At 42.4% G+C, this 19478-nt stretch overlaps 1 protein-coding gene across 5 annotated transcripts in view; it reads left to right on the top strand.

Annotated features, from left to right (window-relative positions):
• CREB5 (cAMP responsive element binding protein 5) overlaps positions 1-19478 on the top strand; it is a 554145-nt gene that overhangs the window by 287964 nt on the left and 246703 nt on the right. For all 5 annotated transcript variants that reach the window (XM_011938612.1, XM_011938610.1, XM_011938609.1 and 2 more), the window contains one exon: positions 2660-2832. In XM_011938612.1, coding sequence (XP_011794002.1) covers positions 2660-2832 — 173 coding nt within the window. The remainder of the gene's footprint in view (positions 1-2659; positions 2833-19478) is intronic.

Here is a 19478-nt window from a genome sequence, read left to right on the forward strand (position 1 = left end):
CCGGAGCGCAGTATGGTTAGTACGAGGTTAGGAAATTAGAATGTGGAATGAATCACAGGGAGCAAGAGTAGAGGTGGTGTGAGCTGAGCTGGGAGGTAGAAAGAGTCCTACACGGGCTTCGGAGACATACAAGGAGTGCTGCCAGTGACTCCAAACCGATGGCTTAGGGTGTATGTTCTGGGGAGTGGGTGGGAGGGGAACCTCACATACGCCGTGTGTGATGTGATGACTTTTGCATTTTGAAAAGATCACAGTGGCTGTAGTAGGGGAAAAAGGAGGAAGAGAAGCCAGAGCGCATGAAGGAGCCCATTGTCTAGACAAGGATAGAAGATGATGGCAGTTGGTTATAGGTTGGTAGAAGGATGGATGGAAAGATTGGAAGAGATGAGGGACACTTAGTTAAATTTGTAGAACTTGGAAACTGCCAAAGAGGGTGATGGAAAAGAAGCATCCAGGATAATTCAAGGAGAGTCCGTATGTTTTATAATTTTCTTTGTGAATTTAAAGATTGTGATCTTAAAAATTAAATTGTACAGCATCAATAATTCTAAAAGGAGAGTCAAAAATGGTTCTGTGCCTTGGATCTATTATTGATAGAGTAGGTGACTGTGAGCTAGATGAAAAATTTTAAGTGTCTTTGAACTTAAACAATGGACAAAATAATACCTATAGTTTCTGACCTCATTAAGACCCAGGGAAATAAGTTTGTCAAGGTTCACTTTCAAAAGAAATAACACAATTTTCTTTATTTTCATTATCATTTTTAGTCCAATTCTCTAAATCTCTAGATCCTATAAAAGAACTACAGTGTGTTCCTGCACTGCCACCAATGCAGATCACCATTTCCTTTCATCTTACTTTACCCAATCACAGTATTTTCCCACGTCAGAAAAATTTTCCAGTGTATAAGAGAAAAGCCTTTGGACTGTGAGTATATATAAGCCTGTTCCTGCCTTTGGGGTCCCACGACAACACAGTAGGCTCACAGTCTAAGCCAGGTGCCCAGTTTCCATCTGGACTCCTGACAAATTGTGTGGTCAGGATTTAGAAATCAGAAACCTGGGAAAGGTGCAATGTGATGGACACAGCCACCCCAAATACCGTATATGTTATCACCATCGTTTAACACTTAGTGCAGGAAATCCTTTTCTTTGCAGAAGAACTTCAAAGGACCACTTCTAGGTCTCTTGGGTAACATTTATTTTTTCTTTGCTAACACCAAAGCGCAGACAGATATATATATATTTTTTCTTTAGTAAATTGCTAGTGACACTCCATTTTTCCCCTCCCATCCTCAACCTATTGTCTAATAGACCTCTTAAATTTCCCCACCCTTCTAGGCTGAAGAGCTGTACCTTGCCACTTGTAGAGATTTACTTATTGCCCTTACCTATTACTTTTTTGGCCAAGAACTTTCTCTTTCTCTTTCATTTCTTTTCTTTTTTTTTTTTTTTCTTTTTTTGAGACAGAGTCTCACTCTGTCCCTCAGGCTGTAATGTGGAGTGTAGAGGTGTAATCCTGGCTTACTGCAGCCTCAAACTCCTGGGCTCAAGTGATCCTCCTGCCTCAGCCTCCCAAAGTGCTGGCATTACAGGCATAAGCACTATGCCACTTTCTCTTTCTTTACTGGTTTCTAAATTTCTTTCTGACCTTTTGGTCCCAATGTGTTGATCAGCCTTCTCTGCTCAGTGTGAATTTTCTCTAGTTGTCTGAGTAACTTTCTTTTCCATGAAGAGCTCCCTCACATATTTTACTTGCTTTTGAATTTTAAACAAATAAGCCTTCATTTGAAGGCATCAGAAATAAATACATGATATTAGGTCCTGTCAGTGACTCAGGCATCTCATGTTCTTTCACTGGTTTATCCATGCTATTAATATACATCTACTGAATGCCTACTGTGGTCCAAGCACCGTGGGATAGAGCTGTGAATGCAAGCATCCTATGTTCCAGAGGAAAAGACAGGGAACAAGTAACTAGATGCTCAATTATTGTTCTGTGTTTCCATTACTCTATGCATTGTGAGAGATGGATTTTATGAAAATACAGCAGAAAGCGGTAACTCTTGCTCTAATCATTGGATCTCAGATGTCTTGTCATGTATTCCAGTCATCCAACCTCATTCCACAGGTTACTGAGCTTGTGTCCTGAGTCCTGAGATTATGATTTGGAAAGGTAGTCGTGTTCTTTAAAAAATATGTATATATATATATATGGTTGGGCACACTTATAGGACTAAAAATGAAAGGAAAAAACCAGTGTGCTTGTCATGCAAAGCAGGATGCAGAATGACTATTCACTAAATCACAGTATTATGCACTTATCACAAAAATCATTTTCAAATCTGATATTCATCCCCCCAGTCAGAGAAGGCAGGCACTAAATGTCTCTGATGCAAACCTCACATCAGAATGGCAGGACAGTGATAAGGAAACTTTAAGGCATTTTCTCACATGCTTTACTCTAAGGGTGAGTAGTTATTTTTCATCTCCTCGTAGCTGTATGTTATAACAAGATGAATGGGCCTACAGCTTGCCGGAAGCCATAACTCTCTATATAGTTGACATGACTAGATTCCCAGTTTTGGCCTTTGAGAGCTTGAGAGTAGAATAAAAACATTGACTCCTCCTGACCTTTCCCCTGTGTCTTCTCTTGGCAGAATATCTCAATGCATAATGCAGTTGGTGGGGCCATGACAGGGCCCGGAACTCACCAGCTTAGCAGTGCTCGGCTGCCCAACCACGACACCAGCGTTGTGATTCAGCAAGCCATGCCGTCGCCCCAGTCCAGCTCCGTCATCACCCAGGCACCTTCCACCAACCGCCAGATTGGGTAAGGAGCCCTTCTCGGCTGTCCCTGGGTCCTGGCTGGAGCTCAGGAAATGTTCTGGACTTTCTCCTGGTTTCTGGTGCTCAGATTGGTTGGTTTTTCTGGCTGGCATGATATTGCCTAGAGCGCAGAGTGATGCTTTTGATGGGAGAAGGGAGGAGTCTCCGCTTGGTAGAAGCTGTTTTGATCCTGGACTTTGGGTGGTAGGGGTGGGGTGGGGAGCAAGTCATTCTGTGTCATCATTTCTTCAGACAAGATTTGTGAACTTTAAGATGACTGTGGGAAAACCCATGGTTGTTATGGAGACTAGAGTATAGTGCACAGAACAAACATGGTGGAGGGAAGTTCTACCAGCTCAGCCTTGTCTCCAACAGAGTGTGCCCTTCCCTTCCTGGGAGATGCCACACTCATCACCTCATCTTCTGTGTGCAGCAATCCCTCCTTGTCCGTGACAGATAAATTCCAAGCTGCCCAGTGGATACCTGAAAGTGCAGATACTACCAAACCCTGTGTATAATATGTGTTTTCCTTCTGATAACTGAGATAGCTATTAAGTGACTACTGGGTGGGGCGTGTCCACAGCCTGGACATGGTGGACAGGGAGATGATTCACATCCTGGGGGGCATGGCTTGGGATGGCATGAAGTTTCATCATGCTACTCAGAATGGTGAGCAGTTTAAAACTTGTGAATTGTTTATTTCTGGAATTTTCCTTTTAATATTTTTGGACCATGATTAACTGAAACTGCAGAAAGCAAAACCACGGATAAGGGGGACTACCGTATTTCCTTAGTCGTCCTGCCCTTTGCTCATTCTTCCCTGCTTCTTCTTCTTGTTACTGCCTCCTTATTAGCCCTCTCCCTCCTCTCCGTTGGTCCATGCTGATTCCCGGAGTAGACAAAACAAAGAAAGCAGGACCCTCTCTCTCATCTATGCAAATAGACAATACTGAGGCATTGAGGGAAAACTGGTGGAAAGATGCTGTCATTGAAGCCCAGACACTCCATGTCATGTGATGGAAAGAGCTCTCCCTTCTGGGTATCCTGTATTAGCTCTAGCCCCTTGCTATGCGAAGTGTGGTCTGAGGATCCACAGCGGGGACATTTCCAGGGAGCTTCTCAGAAACGCAGAATCTCTGGCCCAGCTTCCTTATCCCCAGAATGAGGATGGTGTCTGTTCTTTCCAACTTCACAAGAGTAAAGATGAAATCAAAGATTTAAGAGCACATGGATTCTTAGGAAGAAAAGGTAATAACTTTAAGCCAAAGAACTGTGATAAAGTTCTGTTGCTGGCTGCTGAGAACTGGCTGCTCTACGCTCCCAGAATTCTCTGTTTAAAATGAGAAGGGGCACTTGCTGTGTTTTGTATGTGCATCAACATTCAGTTTGAATTTTCAGTCAAATATTGGATGTGATAATTAAAAACTTAGAAACTGCTCCACATTTGTCAGTAGGTCTTTTCCCTCTTGTTTTTTGGTGCTATAAGAATTCCAGACCCACAGGGAACACTGGCTTATTCCTCCCCAGGATCTTCCAGAAGGGGCACCTTGTCTCACATTTTCAACTTACCAGGATGGGTGGTGACAGATTAAGACCCACCTTAAGAAATGAGAGTAATGGGTAATGGGTAATGACCATTTTGTGAGTTTGCTGTGGGTGCATTTGGTTTTCTATTCAAGAAACAGAATATTAACCTGGCCCTTTGAATGCTTGGCTTTGTTGAAAGGAGTCAATGCTAGGTTGGTAAGTATCTCTGCTAAAGATTTCTTTTCTTCTCAAATGACCATGAGAGCAAACGTCGCAGCTATCTAAATCAAGAACCCATAGTATGCTAAGAGAGTGGGGTGGATTCATTAAAGACAGCATCTAAATCTCCAGGGACTTCTCTCAAGTGGCTTGGCTTTCAGCAGACAATTCACAGTTAGGCCAGCTAATTATAATTATTTTATTTTTCTTTCAAGGGGAAAAAACATAAAATGTGCTAGAGTTTACTAGCGGTTTTACAGCATTCCTTCCTTCCCCCCTGGAGTTCTCCTGCCTCCCTCTCCCTGCCATCCCCCACCAACTACCCTTTTGGAGGCCTTTAGCATTCAGCCATTGTTAGCACAAAGCTGGTCTTTATGAAACAGTCTTTTGAGGGCTAGCACTAAAGTTTAAGATGAGTGCTGACTCTGTCAATAATTTACGCAGCTGGCCCAGGACTGTACATTTGGGTGACATTTGTAGGCCGTGTCACCATGCCTGGATGGAGGCGGGTGTTTCTCTGGTATGGACGCCTTTTGGACACACTCCATCTTCCCATTTATTCTCCAGCCTGGGGTGTTGTGTGTCGCTCCTGGTGTGTTCTAGGAGATAATTGTCACTTTTAGGACTCTGTCTCATTGCCAAGCCTGAGGGAGGCTATTTCTTTCATTCAGATTCCTCCCTGGTGTGTTTGCCATGTTGATTCAAACCCACACATCTTGTCATTTGCATTTTTCTCCATCCAAAACCTTGCCCAGATGATCCTGGAGACTCAGCAAGAAATAACCCAACCCATCTCACCAGTGGATTCAGTATGAAACTCTAGGTGGTAACATTTGGGGATGGTTGACTCTTTTATTTCTCTCAGGAAAGAGGAAATGAGTACTTATTTGAAAACATGAGTTCCCTCTGGGGACTGTGTCTTTAAATGAGCATTTGAAATTGCAGATAGCTTTTTTTTTTTTTTACTTTATTTTATTTTTTTGAGGCTGCACAGAACCATATTGTAGTAATATTCTGATTTTTATCACAACCTCAAATATTTAAGTGTCAAAATCTGGCCAAGCCACCTGCAAATGTTTGCCATGGCTACTGGCCAAGAAAAACAGCAAACAGCAATGAAAGTCTTCATTCAGGCTCAGCGCTTAAGCTGCATCCAGCCAGAAAGGCTGGGACCCACCTGTGCCCACGCACAGTGCTCTTGTGCTGTGGCCAGCGGGTGTGTTCGTGGCTGAGACTGTGTGGGAGAGGGGGCCTGGCTCCTGCTCCCCCATCTTCCCTTCCCTTCTACTAGTGCTTGGCTGCTGCAGGCAACTCCCTGTTCTTGCTCTTCTCTGTCTCCCTCTTTTCACAGTGCAAAATTTAAGCTTAGAGGCTTGAATGTATTGAGAGAGCTATCGACATAAAGGACTTGAAACGGGAGTAGTGCCAATTATCAGGGAGGACTTTGGGGACAAAGGGTAGGCATCCTTGTAAGCAATTGATTTTCATGCTTTTGAACAGGCACTGAGCCAAACCAGACCAAAATGAGTGCAAATGCAAAAATCCAAAGAAGTAATGTTAAAAGGAAGTAGACAAACAACACGTGCAACTTCCATTCCATACCACAGCAATCCATACCATGCCCTGTGCTCAATTCTGTGAAAGTAGTGCCATTACCTCAATACAAACCAGAGGCAAATATAAATATCTCAAATTGCTCTTGTGTGGTTGGGCAGGCTAGAAAAACACACAGCTATAGAGAGTGTGGGAGGCATCCCCAAACTAGTGACTACTTGTGCTTAGTCAAACTGGCAGACGCTCTGCCGGGAAGAGTGTCTTTGGCTGACTGATGGTAGCATTTTCAGAGATAAGTTTCCCAGATGGAAAAAAGAGTGAGCCATGGGTTGTGGGGAAGACAAGTGAGATAGAAAACAAGCATGTATTAAATAGAGATAAAATTGATTCAGCCTTGAACCAAATATGTGGCAGAATCCAAAAAGTATCTCTCCTCCTGTCATTTTTATTAGCATCATGCAACAGGCTCATTAATTCAGGCTCAAGTCAGCAAAGCCTGGGAAAATGGCAGAAGGGTAGGTAGCACTAGTGGAAGTTCACACACTCTCTCTGTCTCTCAGTTTCTTATCATCTAAGACATTTTTGTAGGAGTCAATAGTCAGTTGAGTAGATGGCTGTAATCTTAATAGATCCCAGCTTTCTTAACTAAGTTGATTCTTCTTTATGGATAAGTGATAGTAGATAATTTACACTCAGTAATTCTTCAGGAGAGCAATGAAGATAATATGGAATTTGGAGTTCTACAAGAATGGATATCAATACAGAGTTCTGATGGGTTACGGGAGACACTTCCAAAATATTCTACACATTTTTTTCTTACCCTTTACTTCTTTGTAGGGCACTGGCCAAATATGTCTAACATCAGAATATACAAATGTGGAGTATTCTGGTGAAAAGAATGAATTGGCCAGCTGTATCAGGAAACTCAGAAATATGTTCAACAGGATGCATATATGAAGACATTTATGTGAAAAAATCCTCCCTGATTTTACACCAATTTTAATCCTGGAACATATATTTCCACATGATGCGTAGCTTAGGCATTTGGTTATAAACCCTATTTGCATGGGGCTGTAGCTAGGCAGTAGAGACATAAAACTTAGCCAGAAATTTATATAAAATATCATAGAAAAAATCTTGTTTTATGTAAAGATAAAAAGGTGCCAAGACTTACCATAAATTGTACCTCCTCTTACCTTTTCTGTGCCTCTTTATCCCCTTTTCTTTGCAATCCCAGATGCTATGTGTCATGCAGAATATTAGATGTAGTTCAGTGGACATAACCAAGGAAAACAAACAAGCAAACAAAGAAAAATAATAATAAAAAGAAAAGCTGATTACATCTCAAAATTTGTTGGTGGCAGAAGCAATGTTACGAATCACGTGGCTTTGCTGTGTGAGTTAATGTTCCTGCCCAGTGTTCCCTCAAGATGAGAATGTTAATAGATTTGAGGGGTTCGTGTCATCGTTGCTGGGGTTGGGGGAAAGAACAGCAGAAAAAATCAGTAAATGATGCCATCACTGAGGTCATGGCTTAAAGAAGACCTAAATAACAAAGCAACTTACAGGTTAAGAATGTGTTTGCCTTGTCAATGCATAAGTGTATGAATCCATTTTTAAGAGCTTTCTAAAGCTCCTCAAACCAAAGTGAGCATGACTAAGACTGTCACTGTCTACTATGGGCTAATGCTGGGGACATTCAGGCCAGCCTCCTTCCTGCTGGAGGCAGCGGGGCAGCAGGTCCCGGCTTGTCACTGGTCCTCAGCCCTTAGCCAGGACAACTTGAAGCCCCTTTGAATAATGCAGACCAGAAGTCATTATTTCCTGCTTTGTGTTTTGCTGAGTATCACGGCTATGAACATAGCTTTATTGTTGGAAAGTTGCTGGATCTTTCACAGCCCCGAAAACATTTACGAGGGCCCTTCCGGGGGATGCTTTCTGGGAGGGTTGACAGACTTAACCATATGGCTCCCGTTAAATCCCATGCACAGCCTTGAGAAATTACCTTTGACAAGGGGGCCGGCAGCCTTCCACTCACAGGGTTTTATGTGTGGAACGAAACATTAAGTACTGATACTTGAGGAAATATAATGTTTCTTAACATTCAAAAGTTGTAACACCACATGGTATTGTGGTCAGATGAAGGGGGTAGAGCCAGAACATGGGAGCACATGGCTGGGTATTCCAAGAGACAGAAAAATACCCCAGTTCTCGTCTCCAAATCTGGTTCTTGCCTCTGATTCTTCAGGCAAGCATTGTGTCTTGGTGTCGTCTCAGCTTCCCACCTGGAACACAGTAAGCCTGCTCTACTTGGGAGAGAAAATCAGAGGTAGTTCCTCGATGGCTCAAGCTCTTTGTTAGAAAGGGCCTTGATACTGACACTGAAGAAGAGAAAGGAAGACAATATTTATTCAGGGCCTACTATGTGCCAGGCACTGAGCTAGCTTTGCATGTTATTTCCTGTAATTCTTCAATAGCTCAGAGAGGTAGCTGTTATTTACCCCAATATTAGTGCTCCAAGAAGAGAAGTAACTTGTCCAAAGTCACCCAGCCAGGGAGATAAACAGAGTTTTGAATGAGTCTATTGGACTCAGAAGCACATGTTTCCCCATGTTCCTGACCATGGCAATACCAGTGCCATGGAAGACCCATGAGTGTGCTTGAGACTGGCAGAATCATCTATGCACAGGAGTTAGCTAATGCTCAGTCTATCTGGTTAGAGTGACAAACACTTCATCCCCTCATGTTTAAGGAAACCATAGCATCACAGAGAAGTGACAGCCCTGTTTCCAGCATTTGGTTGCTCTATATTTGGCTTCTTAGCTTGCAGGAAGACCACTATTCCCTGCCCAAATGCAGTTCAACTTCCAGATTTGTTCCACTTCCTGAGGGGACAGGTGACTTTGTCTGTGAACTTTTCTTGGAGGAAGACTTCATTTCTGGAACTCCGACACAGAACCTGGCCCTCAGAGTTTCTGAAGCTTCCATGTAAGTGTCTCAGTGTGCATTTCTTCCCTCCTGTTTTTGGAAAAGATAGGCACAAATGAGGGACTACTTCTACAGCAACTAGCCTGGGATTATTCTTTCTGTGCTTACAATAAATCTAGACATTTGTTCTTTTGTGCAGCATATTGAAAAGACATGCCTGGAAGACAAGAGCTTGCTTGGAGCAAAACCATGTCAGGTCAGAGGGGAGTCAAAGAAAAGCATTGTCATGGGTTCCGAGGTCATGGGTTTTAGACATTCAGGCTCTGCCATTTAAAAGACTTGCCACCTTGGCTAAGCACTCAGCTTCCCCAGACCTGGTTTCCTTTACTTATGTATAAAGGGGTTAGCCAGTTAATTGAGTCAGTCTTAGCTCCAAAATTCTCATTCACTGCCGCTTTTCTGTCTCAAATTTATTCTCTCTTTTGGTTTGTTTTCTTCCAGGAGCCAAGTTTGGCAGAAGCTCTAGATTATCTGACTTCCTAGATATGTTCACATAGCCCAGAGAGTGAGAACAGAATAGGGTTTGGGAAGAGAAGCCCACAGCAGTAAAAGGGAGGGGTCCTAACATATGACGTCAGAGAGACTTGACTTCTAGGCTCAGCTCTTAGGTGAATAACAGCAACCTCTTCTCTTTATCAGGTGCTGTTGACAAGGCACATCTCTACTAGTTTAGCATGCATGATTCCATTACCTGGGAATTAATACACCCATTTTTCAGTTGAGTAAAGTAAGGTTCAGAGATTAAGTGACTTGCTCCGGGTCATAGTGATAATGGCCAGAGCCAGAACTCGAATCCAGACCACCTACTCCATGCACTATCCCATAGTTCCCAAGAAACTTAACTTGCCCAGGTTTAAGTTTTATCACCTGTAAAATTAGGGGGGGTGAGTATCGTTAGAAAATTCTCAAAATTCTTTTCAGCACTAAAATGTTAGTGATTTTCATAACAAATTTAATTTTGTAAACTACTTGATAAGGTAACTTCTCTGGGGACTCACTGCTGCGTGTGTGACTAGGTATAGCTTCCTCTCTTGAAGTAATCTTATCAGGAAATTGTTCTTTTATTCTCACAAACACCGAAAATAGTAAACATGTAAAACAAGTCCAATCCAACATATGAGATCTGGATGATGATTTTGCCAGACACAGTTCTATGGGAAAATGCAGTCCACTGTCTTATATTCTTGAATTATTATTATTTGGGGAATTATTTTGTGGAAGATCTGAAACAAACTTTAGCTCATATCACTGGTTAGTGTCTTCCTCTGTGTAAGCCTTGGATAAGGTGCCTTGTGAGTGAATATTTGGGAATGAAAGTATGTAGTGTCCCGTAATGCAAACTGCAAAAATTAACTGCTCTTTTCTGCACTTGTCATAGTTCCTACATCAAGAGTGGCTCAGTATTTCCTGTTTACAAATCCAGAAGCAAGAATGAAAATCTAGCAGGTTCACATGGCTTGTGGTGTTTAGGGAGAGTCCCATGACTGAGGATAACCATTTATTGAAGAACATCAAAAAGAGTATTAACATGGGAAAATGATTAGTATGTGCAGTGCCCTGTGTGAACTGAGCATGTTAGGAGAAGCTTGAATTGAACCCAGTAATTCAGAGCTGGTCCTTTGGAACTGGAAGTACACTTGGCTTTTTTGAAGATTGAACATGTCCAAGTAATAGGGCGGTGTCCCAGTGGGCATTTCAGATATTTGGAGCTTTTATATTCTATAATACTATATGTCTCACAAAACGTAAATAACACTTGTCTGAACTGTTTGATAGATTCTGAATTAGAAGTGAAGCATTAATCTAGAAATTTGGAGATAACCTATGATGCCCTTTGCATGTATGCTATTTTCATGTAATCAGATACTTTGAGATTCAAAAGATAGCTCATTCAACAGGTTCTTTCCTATGCATTTTTAATTTATGTTTCACCAAATAAATTTTCTCTACAATCATCTTTTATATCCCTTCTAATGAAGATTTAAAGATTACATAAATACCATTAGCATTTTACTCTGATTGAATCAGAATAACACATAAACATCCAATTTGATCTTGAATTTTGAATGTAAACGGAATCATTGATATTAAGATTCTAGTATATAAGGATGGAATCCTATTTCAATGAGGCAGTGCAACACCATTGCTCTAGGGATAGAAAGCCAAGGCTGGTGACTCTGACTGTACCATGCATGAGCTCTGGACTTTGAACAGGCTTCTTTACCTTGCTGGGGACCTGACTTTTCCATCTTATAAAAAGAAAGAATGAAACTAGGTTGTCTAATAAATGCTTTCTCCTAGCTCAAATTCCCAATAATTCTGAAACAAGCTCTTAGGAACAAGTGTGTTTCCTTATCATGGCTCACACCCTACAACAACACTACTTGGCTGACCTAGACTGCTGAAGAAGAATTCTACAAAACACACTCACATTTAGCAGGTAGTCTAGTAATCCATTTGCCAGGTATGTTGTGCTTTTGGCAAATATCAACTAAAAGTTCCTGCAGAGTAATAAACATTCTTAATGGTACCAGACACAATTAAAGGAATTTGGGGTTTTATAGTTTTCCCCCCTTTGGCAAAGTGCATTCTGGCTGATGATTAGGCCAGTCTGTAAAATGATAGGACCCTTGTGAGCATTGGGTAGCGACATGATGGAATGTGCTTGGTTTGCTTTTGCAGGGTCACAGACCTTTGCAGAGAACAGATGGCCCCAAACATCTTTGAAATGCTAGAAATGACTTCCTGAATAACCATATGCCCATCATATCTTAGTCCAGCGATGGTAATTCACAAGCCAAACACACAGCACTTTACAGCTGACCTCCGATGTATTATTTTTAGTCTATGGAACGCATTAACATTTTCTACATGAATAATCATAATGATAACTGGAACCTGTAAGAGCAAATACCCATCCCCAAATCACTGAGCCATTGAACACTTGTCAGATGAGCAATGACATTCTTAGAATCTGTCGGGGAAGGAGGCTAAGCATTTGACAGACTCTCAGGGATCTCTGTTTAGCATGTCACTTCATCTCATTTTTCTCAAGAGTCTTGCTCAAATTGCATATTTAAAGAGATAAGCAGTAAGGTACTAGATTAAAGAGAAGGTAAATGAAGTAGTAGCTGATTCCTTTTCAATATTGTTTGGGTTGTGGGAGGGAAGCCTACTGGATGAATCTGCAAACTCAGTGAAACCAGTCTAATTCTCACTTCCTTCCAAAGCCCCATGTTGAGTCAGTGTATATTTTAAATGCCAAAACTAAACAAAAGGCAAACTATAGATGCATATTCCAAATCATAGACTTTATAAAGCATTGAAAGAATTAATTTAAAATAATGCAACTAGGCATCATACTGTTAGAGGTGACTGAGAAATTTTACAGACTAGGTACACCCAAATAAAAATCTGATGAAATAAAAGTCTGGAATTGGAGAAAGTTGAAGACTTCTAACTAAAAAGAAAATGAGGGGTGTGGGGGGCAGGGGCATGTGATGTCAATTGCTAGATTTGTCCCAATCCCCCCACCCCCACCACATACACACACACCACACACAGACACGCACACACAGTAGATAGCTGCTACTTATTTAATGCAGCTCTGTAGTCGGGCACTTTGCAGAGAATGAGAGGAGTGAGTTTGTTGAAATCTCATTTGGCAAATTGGTGTGTGTGTGTGTGTGTGTGTGTGTGTGTGTGTGAGAGAGAGAGAGAGAGAGAGAAAGAGAGAGACAAAAGACAGACAGAGACAGAGAGAGATTTTTGTAAAAAGAGTGTGTGAAACTTTGGCTACCCCACCTGAAGCCACAGACAACCAGCCTTTTATTGGGGCCACTGCATTCCATAATTATTATTGCCATTAGGAATAATTATTATTTGCTTGGTTGAGTTGGCAGTTTGCAGCCTGCCTGAGACAGAGGCTTCTCAAAGGAGCCATAGGACACAAAGTCCCAACCAATCTCCCACAAGTGCTTCAACATGTTTGGACGACGTCCTTCTCTTGGTTCATTTCATTGGGTTTCATACCCATTGAGCTTCAAACTGAATGAAAAGTGCATCAGATACAAAACCAGCATGAATGAGTGCCGGCACTCAGGAAGCTTTTCTGATTGGAGGTCTGGATTCGTGGCTTTTCTCGTCTGGAGATGAAAGTTAATTTTTTTCATGACATTGTGTTCCTCTAATTAAAAATAGAAAAATAAATAACAAGATGGGTCTTCAGTTAGAGGCTAGGTTCAAAATAGTCTGAGAGACAAAGTGCAGAAGAATGAGGAAACTCCCAGCCAAAAAGCAACAAGGCTGTTTAGGAGGCAGAACAGTGACAATTTGAACTTAATTTTTTCCCCAATGTGTTTAACCTTCTTGCACACAAACTCCAGATTCCAGATTTTGTATTATTTCTTCTTTCCTTTGCTGTATCATTTTGAAATAACTGTGCCTGAATATTTCTCCAACCCTCTTTAGGGATCTCAGAAAGTGTGGTCAGGGGATTTTTAACCAGCACAGTGTTCACAACAGAAGCTGTGCCTGGTGAAAAGCCCCCCCAAGCCACTAAAGAGAAAAGCATATGACAAGACATTCTTCCAGACGTTATTTTTCCCATAGACTTGGTTGGTTCCTTGCCAAGGCCTGTACCACAGTCACAGGCAGAGGCCTGTGGGTGCTTAAAGAGAATAGCACACGCCCTCAGTTGCGGGTGTCTCTCTCCTCCCCTTTACCTCTTCCTCCCATAGTGGTTGTTTGTAGCTCAAGTGGCTGAATCAGACCCTTGAGAGCTACCTAAAAAAGGCTGAATCAGAAGAAAACACCCAACAGCCTCCAGTTACTGTGTCAGGCCCACCACAGTACAGTGAATGTTAGCTTTGTCTTCACAGGCACCCAAACAATCTGTCAAGCATTGCAAAGTCAACTGTGATTCTTAGCCAGGGCAATGTTTGGGTGAGGGAGAAGGGACAAAATGGAGGAAGGTGAACAAGATGGCACAGTCCCGATTGCTTCCGGGTTCTTCATCACCAACTTTCCCACGCCCAGGAAAGTGCAGGACAACCGAGCATGCGCCAGGTGACGTCAATCCGAAGGGATGGAAACTTACCTGGCCACGCCTACGGAGAAGTCCCTATCACGCCCTTATCTCGCCCACTGCCCTCCCCCTTCCAGTACCAATGCATAAAAGTCCACTGCCGGCAAAGGCCGGCGCGACTTCCCTGGCCCCATACCTGAGGACCAGAGAACCTCGCCAGAGAGTGTGTGCATATTTGCAATAAAAGGCTGCCACTTTCTTATGTACTTTGGCCTCATGTTTAATATTTAGCTCTCCTAAATTAAATTAAGACAGGCAAGGAAGACCCGGGTGACCTCACTAGAAGTGAGGGAGGTGCCATGTCTGGGTAATCAATGCCTTGTCCGCCAGTCAAGAATGCAGGTGACTTGGTGCACACCTTCTCACAGATGTAGTGCCAGGGTGGGGTGAAAGAAGAACCTCCTCTCCCATTCTAGGCATTGGAAAGATACTTCTTTTGCTATTACCCTTTGCACAAAAGGTTCTTTGGGTGAATGCCCCTGTGTGAATAAGAAGTAAATGAAAGTTGCACTGTAGTGATTTCCGGGGATTTGTGGTCCTGGATATTATATATAGAAAAACTGTTTAGTGGGAAAATATTACAAAGGAGCATTCCTGTCTGGGTTTTTATAAAAGATGACAAAATAGTGTTGTAAAGAAACAGAAATCCAGCACTTTCTCAGTAGTATTAAAGCCTGTCCTAAGGTAAAATTTCATGGGAGTGTAGAGTTGCTGCTTTTTCATTTTTCATTTGTTCTTGGAATCAGGGGTAGAGAAAGGCCAAGGGAAATGGGCTTCATCAGCAAGGAGTTGAATAAAGACAGAACTTTAATTGGTTCATTCTCAATGGTAACCTTCAGGGGGAACTGAATTTTTACAAAGTCTCAATAGTGTATTGTTTGTATCAGTACTTAATGAGTTCCATTGTTAACTTTTACATCAAAGACCCTGTTGCATCAACTTCTTTTTAGTCTTATGGTAGGAAGTGCTTCTTTTCAAGGTGTTTCCATGAAAAGCATTTGATCCTTCATGAGTCCATGATGGATTTCTCTGGAAACCTGGGAGTTTTCCAAAATCTAACTGTTATATCAGTTTTTATGGTGATGGGTCTCATTTTTCTTCTAGTATACATTATCTTCTCTACTGATTGACTGAATTTTCAGTCCTTATTTCCAGTCAAGAAATGAAACGAGCTTGCAAATTTTGTTAATTGCACTGAAATTAGACGTGTGGTGAGTTTTAGAGGAGCGTCCAAACAGAGCTAGATTCCATCAGAGCCTTGAGGAAAATGAGATGGCAGACCCCAAGGAAGAAAAGGGCAGAACACAGGCTGACATATGACAATTCTTGGGAAACTATTTAAGTTTCTTGAGGGAAAAAAAAAAAGCTGATGGTTTTTTAAATAATTAATTAATTAATTAATCAATAGCTGGCAGATCCCAGAACATTGTAATGTGAAATCTGGGTGCCATAACATAAAGATGAATTATTAAAATATGGGCACCTCGAATCCACTAACTTGGGCCCACCAGAGCCTGCCCAGGGGCTGCCAAGGATGAGGGGTGTGGAGATTGGCCAGGTGGGCAGGGCTCCCCATCTCCCAGGTCTGCCTTCAACCACCGCAGCTTCACATGTGTGAACTCAGTTGGGTTTCTGCATAAGCATTTCTTTGAACAAAGGGCTCTACAGCAAGAACATAGTTTGAAAACTACAAAATTGGAAGATGCTTTTCTCTCTATGTACTACAAACAAGAGGAAAAATGAGTTGTTGGGTTATGATTAAGCAGGTACCATCTTGTAGATCAATTTCCGGGAGAACCAGTGATGTCATCATCATCATGGAAAGTGGATGAGATTGGACAGGCAAGCTGTAGCTTCCAAGGTAACTGGAGAGAGAATAAAACATGAAAGAACTTTTAGCAATTGGATGCGAGGGAAGAAAATCATCAGAAAGGAAACATAGAGACTTCATGAGGATCTGTCCATTTCAATCTCTCAGGAAAGGGTAGAACAACAATAACAAAGGAAGTTGTATCATTTCAATCTACCCTTTTAGGCAGGGTACACTCACACATGATTGCAAGGAGGTGCCCATGGCACTAAGCCCCAAGAGGAGCAGAGAGGCAGCATTCATGGGCAGAGCACCTGTGCTTCAGCCTCCACCTTCATTTTTATTTTTATTTTGGTTTTTATTTTTGAGACAGAGTTTTGTTCTTGTTGTCCAGGCTGGAGTGCAATGGCACGATCTTGGCTCAGTGCAAACTCTGCCCCCTGGGTTCAAGTGATTCTTCTGCCTCAGCCTCTGGAGTAGCTGGGATTATAGGCATGCGCCACCACGCCTGGCTAATTTTGTATTTTTAGTAGAGATGGGGTTTCTCCATGTTGGTCAGGCTGGTCTCGAACTCCCAACCTCAGGTGATCTGCCTGCCTCGGTCTCCCAAAGTCCTGGGATTACAGGGGTGAGCCACCATGCCCAGCACAGCCTCCACCTTCAACCTGCACACCTCCACTCCACATTTCAGTTTAGTCCGCCAGGATTTCACTATTTTCTTTTCCTCTCTCTTCACGATTTCACTTCTGCCACAGTTAAGCCTGAACTCTGCCAGTGGGAATACCTCATGGAACCTAATGATGACTTCCCGAGACCTGCTTCTCAGTGCCCAGGCCCTGGGACAGTCCTTTACTACTTCCTCCTTCACAGGCTCAGTATGTCCTCATCTCACAGGCAAGGCCCCGTGGTTTCCCTCTTTAATTATTGCATGTATGTTGTCATGAATTGAATTGTGTCCCCTCAAAAATATGTGTTGAAGTCCTAACCCCTGGCACCTGTGGATGGGACCTGATTTGGAAATAGGGTCTGTAATCAGGTTAAGATGACATTGTGGAGGATTTGGGTGAGTCCTAAATCCAATGATTGATGTCCTTATAAGAAGGCCATGTGGAGACACAGGGACTCAGAGACACACAGGGAGAGCACCATGTGTCTACAGAGGCAGATATTGGAGGGATGGAGCTATAAGCCAAGGAACGCCAGGGACCACTAGCCACCACCAGAAGCCAGGAGCTGGGCATGGAGCAACTTTCCTTCAGAGCCCTGAGAACCCCTGCTGCTGACACCTTGATTTCAGACTTCTAACCTCCAGAACTGTGAAAAAAAATACATTTCTGTGGCTTTTAAACCACCCAGTTTGTGGTAATTTGTGACTGCAGCCCTAGAAAACGAATACATGTGTCTCCATGTAATTATGGATCTAACTGCTTTGCCAACAGAATCGTGGTTTAAAAAAAAAAAAAGAAAAACTATCACTGCATTCTCCTTTTATTGAACTGTAACAGATGTGGGGGATAAATACATTAAGAGAAAAAGCCAACTAAGAATGAAAACAAGACTACTCTCTGGAGAACAGCTATCCTGCTGTTGGGACCTGTTTGGTGAGATGCCCCCAGTTCTCGGTTCTCCATTTGTACAGAAAGGGAATGAAGAGGCCTGCTGTAGATCAAACAGATCCACCGTGACTATCTTCTATGAAAGATCTTAGTAGAGATGCATTTTACCTGGGCTGCAAACCTACACTGCCATAAACATCCACTTTGAGGCAAACAAGGGAGTTTTTTCTTTAGCCTTGAATGCTCTGCTCAGTAGTATTTGCTGGATTCTGAAGCACTCACTTCTTGTTGATTAAGCTGTCTGCCCTATAATTTGCAAAGAATGGAAGATCAGCAATGCAGAGAGGTATGGGGGCTTTTCAACTTAGCCTTCTAAGATGTTCTTAGCAACTAGTGACATTCTAGCAGCCCTGAACCAACTTCCTGTGTGGACACGGAAGGAAAGGGCACCAGGGACTTACCTGAGGAAGGAGAGCCCAGGGTGGGCCTTGTTTTTCCGTGTGTGTGTGTGTGTGTGTGTGTGTGTGTGTGTGTTTCTGCAGACACTGAGCTTAATCACCGAGAATTTTCTTTCAGGTGGTGCCTAATGCATTTCAGCCCCTCAGCCGGAGGGCTAGGGCTCATTTTCATGACCGATCAGAGTTTTAACTGCTGCACTCCTAATACATGTTTTTGAAAAAGGAAGTAGCTTATGTGACAGGACTGTTCTTTTGATCTGTTAACTTTTCCTAATTCTTTTTGAAGCATCCTCTGCCTCCTTCTCTGGCTCTGAGTGATTTAAAGGCAAAGTCCTTGAGTTTATATGTCCCAGAAACCTAATGCTCCGAGAAATCCAATAAAGCCCCACCACCAGAATTGTTCTGGGGCACGAGGGGGCAAGAGATGACCACCCAGAGTGAGCCCGCATGGGAGGGTGTTAAAGGCAATGAGACATATTCATTGTCTGAGGCTCTCATTGAGTCAGGATGGGTGCAGGCTGCAGACACCTGTGCGGTCGGAACTAGGTTAACAATTACTTGAACATTTGAAAATTTAATACTTTCAGTCAGGGAAGTATATTTACCTTTGAGCATTAACAGATAATAAAGGGCCTCTTTGGCTGCCTAATCTCCCTATTTGTTTGAAGTCGCCTATCTTTAGAACTTTACATTTGTTTTTTTGGATGGAGTGATCCTGGATTTTTATTTCTCAAGGGCTCATCAAATCACTATGTCATCTTGATTCCCTTACTATTTTTAATAAGCCAGAAAATGAAAGCAATTTCCCCCAGTCAGACCACTGAGTTGGTTTGAAGGGACACCTCCGAAAGCCCATGCTCCTTGTGGTCCTCACTGTTATGGGCCAGAAATCTGCATGGGCATCTTCCAAACCCATGTTTCTCTAGGGTCCTGATGAAAGATCCCTCAGTGAGTGTGGTGGCTGCCATGACAGGATGACGAGGAGAGGGGGCAGCGAGTTTCCCAGAGAAGTTCAGAGCTCTGGGAGAGGCCCAGGGTGTTCTTTTAATCTTCCTAAAATAGGAATTAACAAAAAAAATAATAATGGTAAAGAAATTTCCTATAGTTCTACCTCAGTAAAAGCAATAGGGTACCTGTCCCTGCCAGCCCTCTGGACAGCCCCTTCCCCTTTCCAGTTGAAGTCTGACCTTGGGCTCTTTGCATGGCTTATTCTATTCTTTTGGAACTTTCTCACTTCCATAAAGAGTAGAGAATTATAAGGGCGAAGAAAAGAGGTCAGAGTAAATTTAATCACATTCACCAGCAAGCATTTTCCTGTGGTGTGATAGAGAGAAGTAGGGAAGCAACATGAATTCCAGACCTCGAAATCATTAAAAAATTCCAAGCTAAATACAAAACAAGTTCTAATTTAATAAGCCTTCTGAAAGTGGTTTGTAAGCAAACTCCAGTAAT

This window comes from Colobus angolensis, unplaced genomic scaffold, assembly GCF_000951035.1.
Source record: "Colobus angolensis palliatus isolate OR3802 unplaced genomic scaffold, Cang.pa_1.0 Scaffold175, whole genome shotgun sequence".
In the NCBI taxonomy this organism is placed as follows: domain Eukaryota; kingdom Metazoa; phylum Chordata; class Mammalia; order Primates; family Cercopithecidae; genus Colobus; species Colobus angolensis.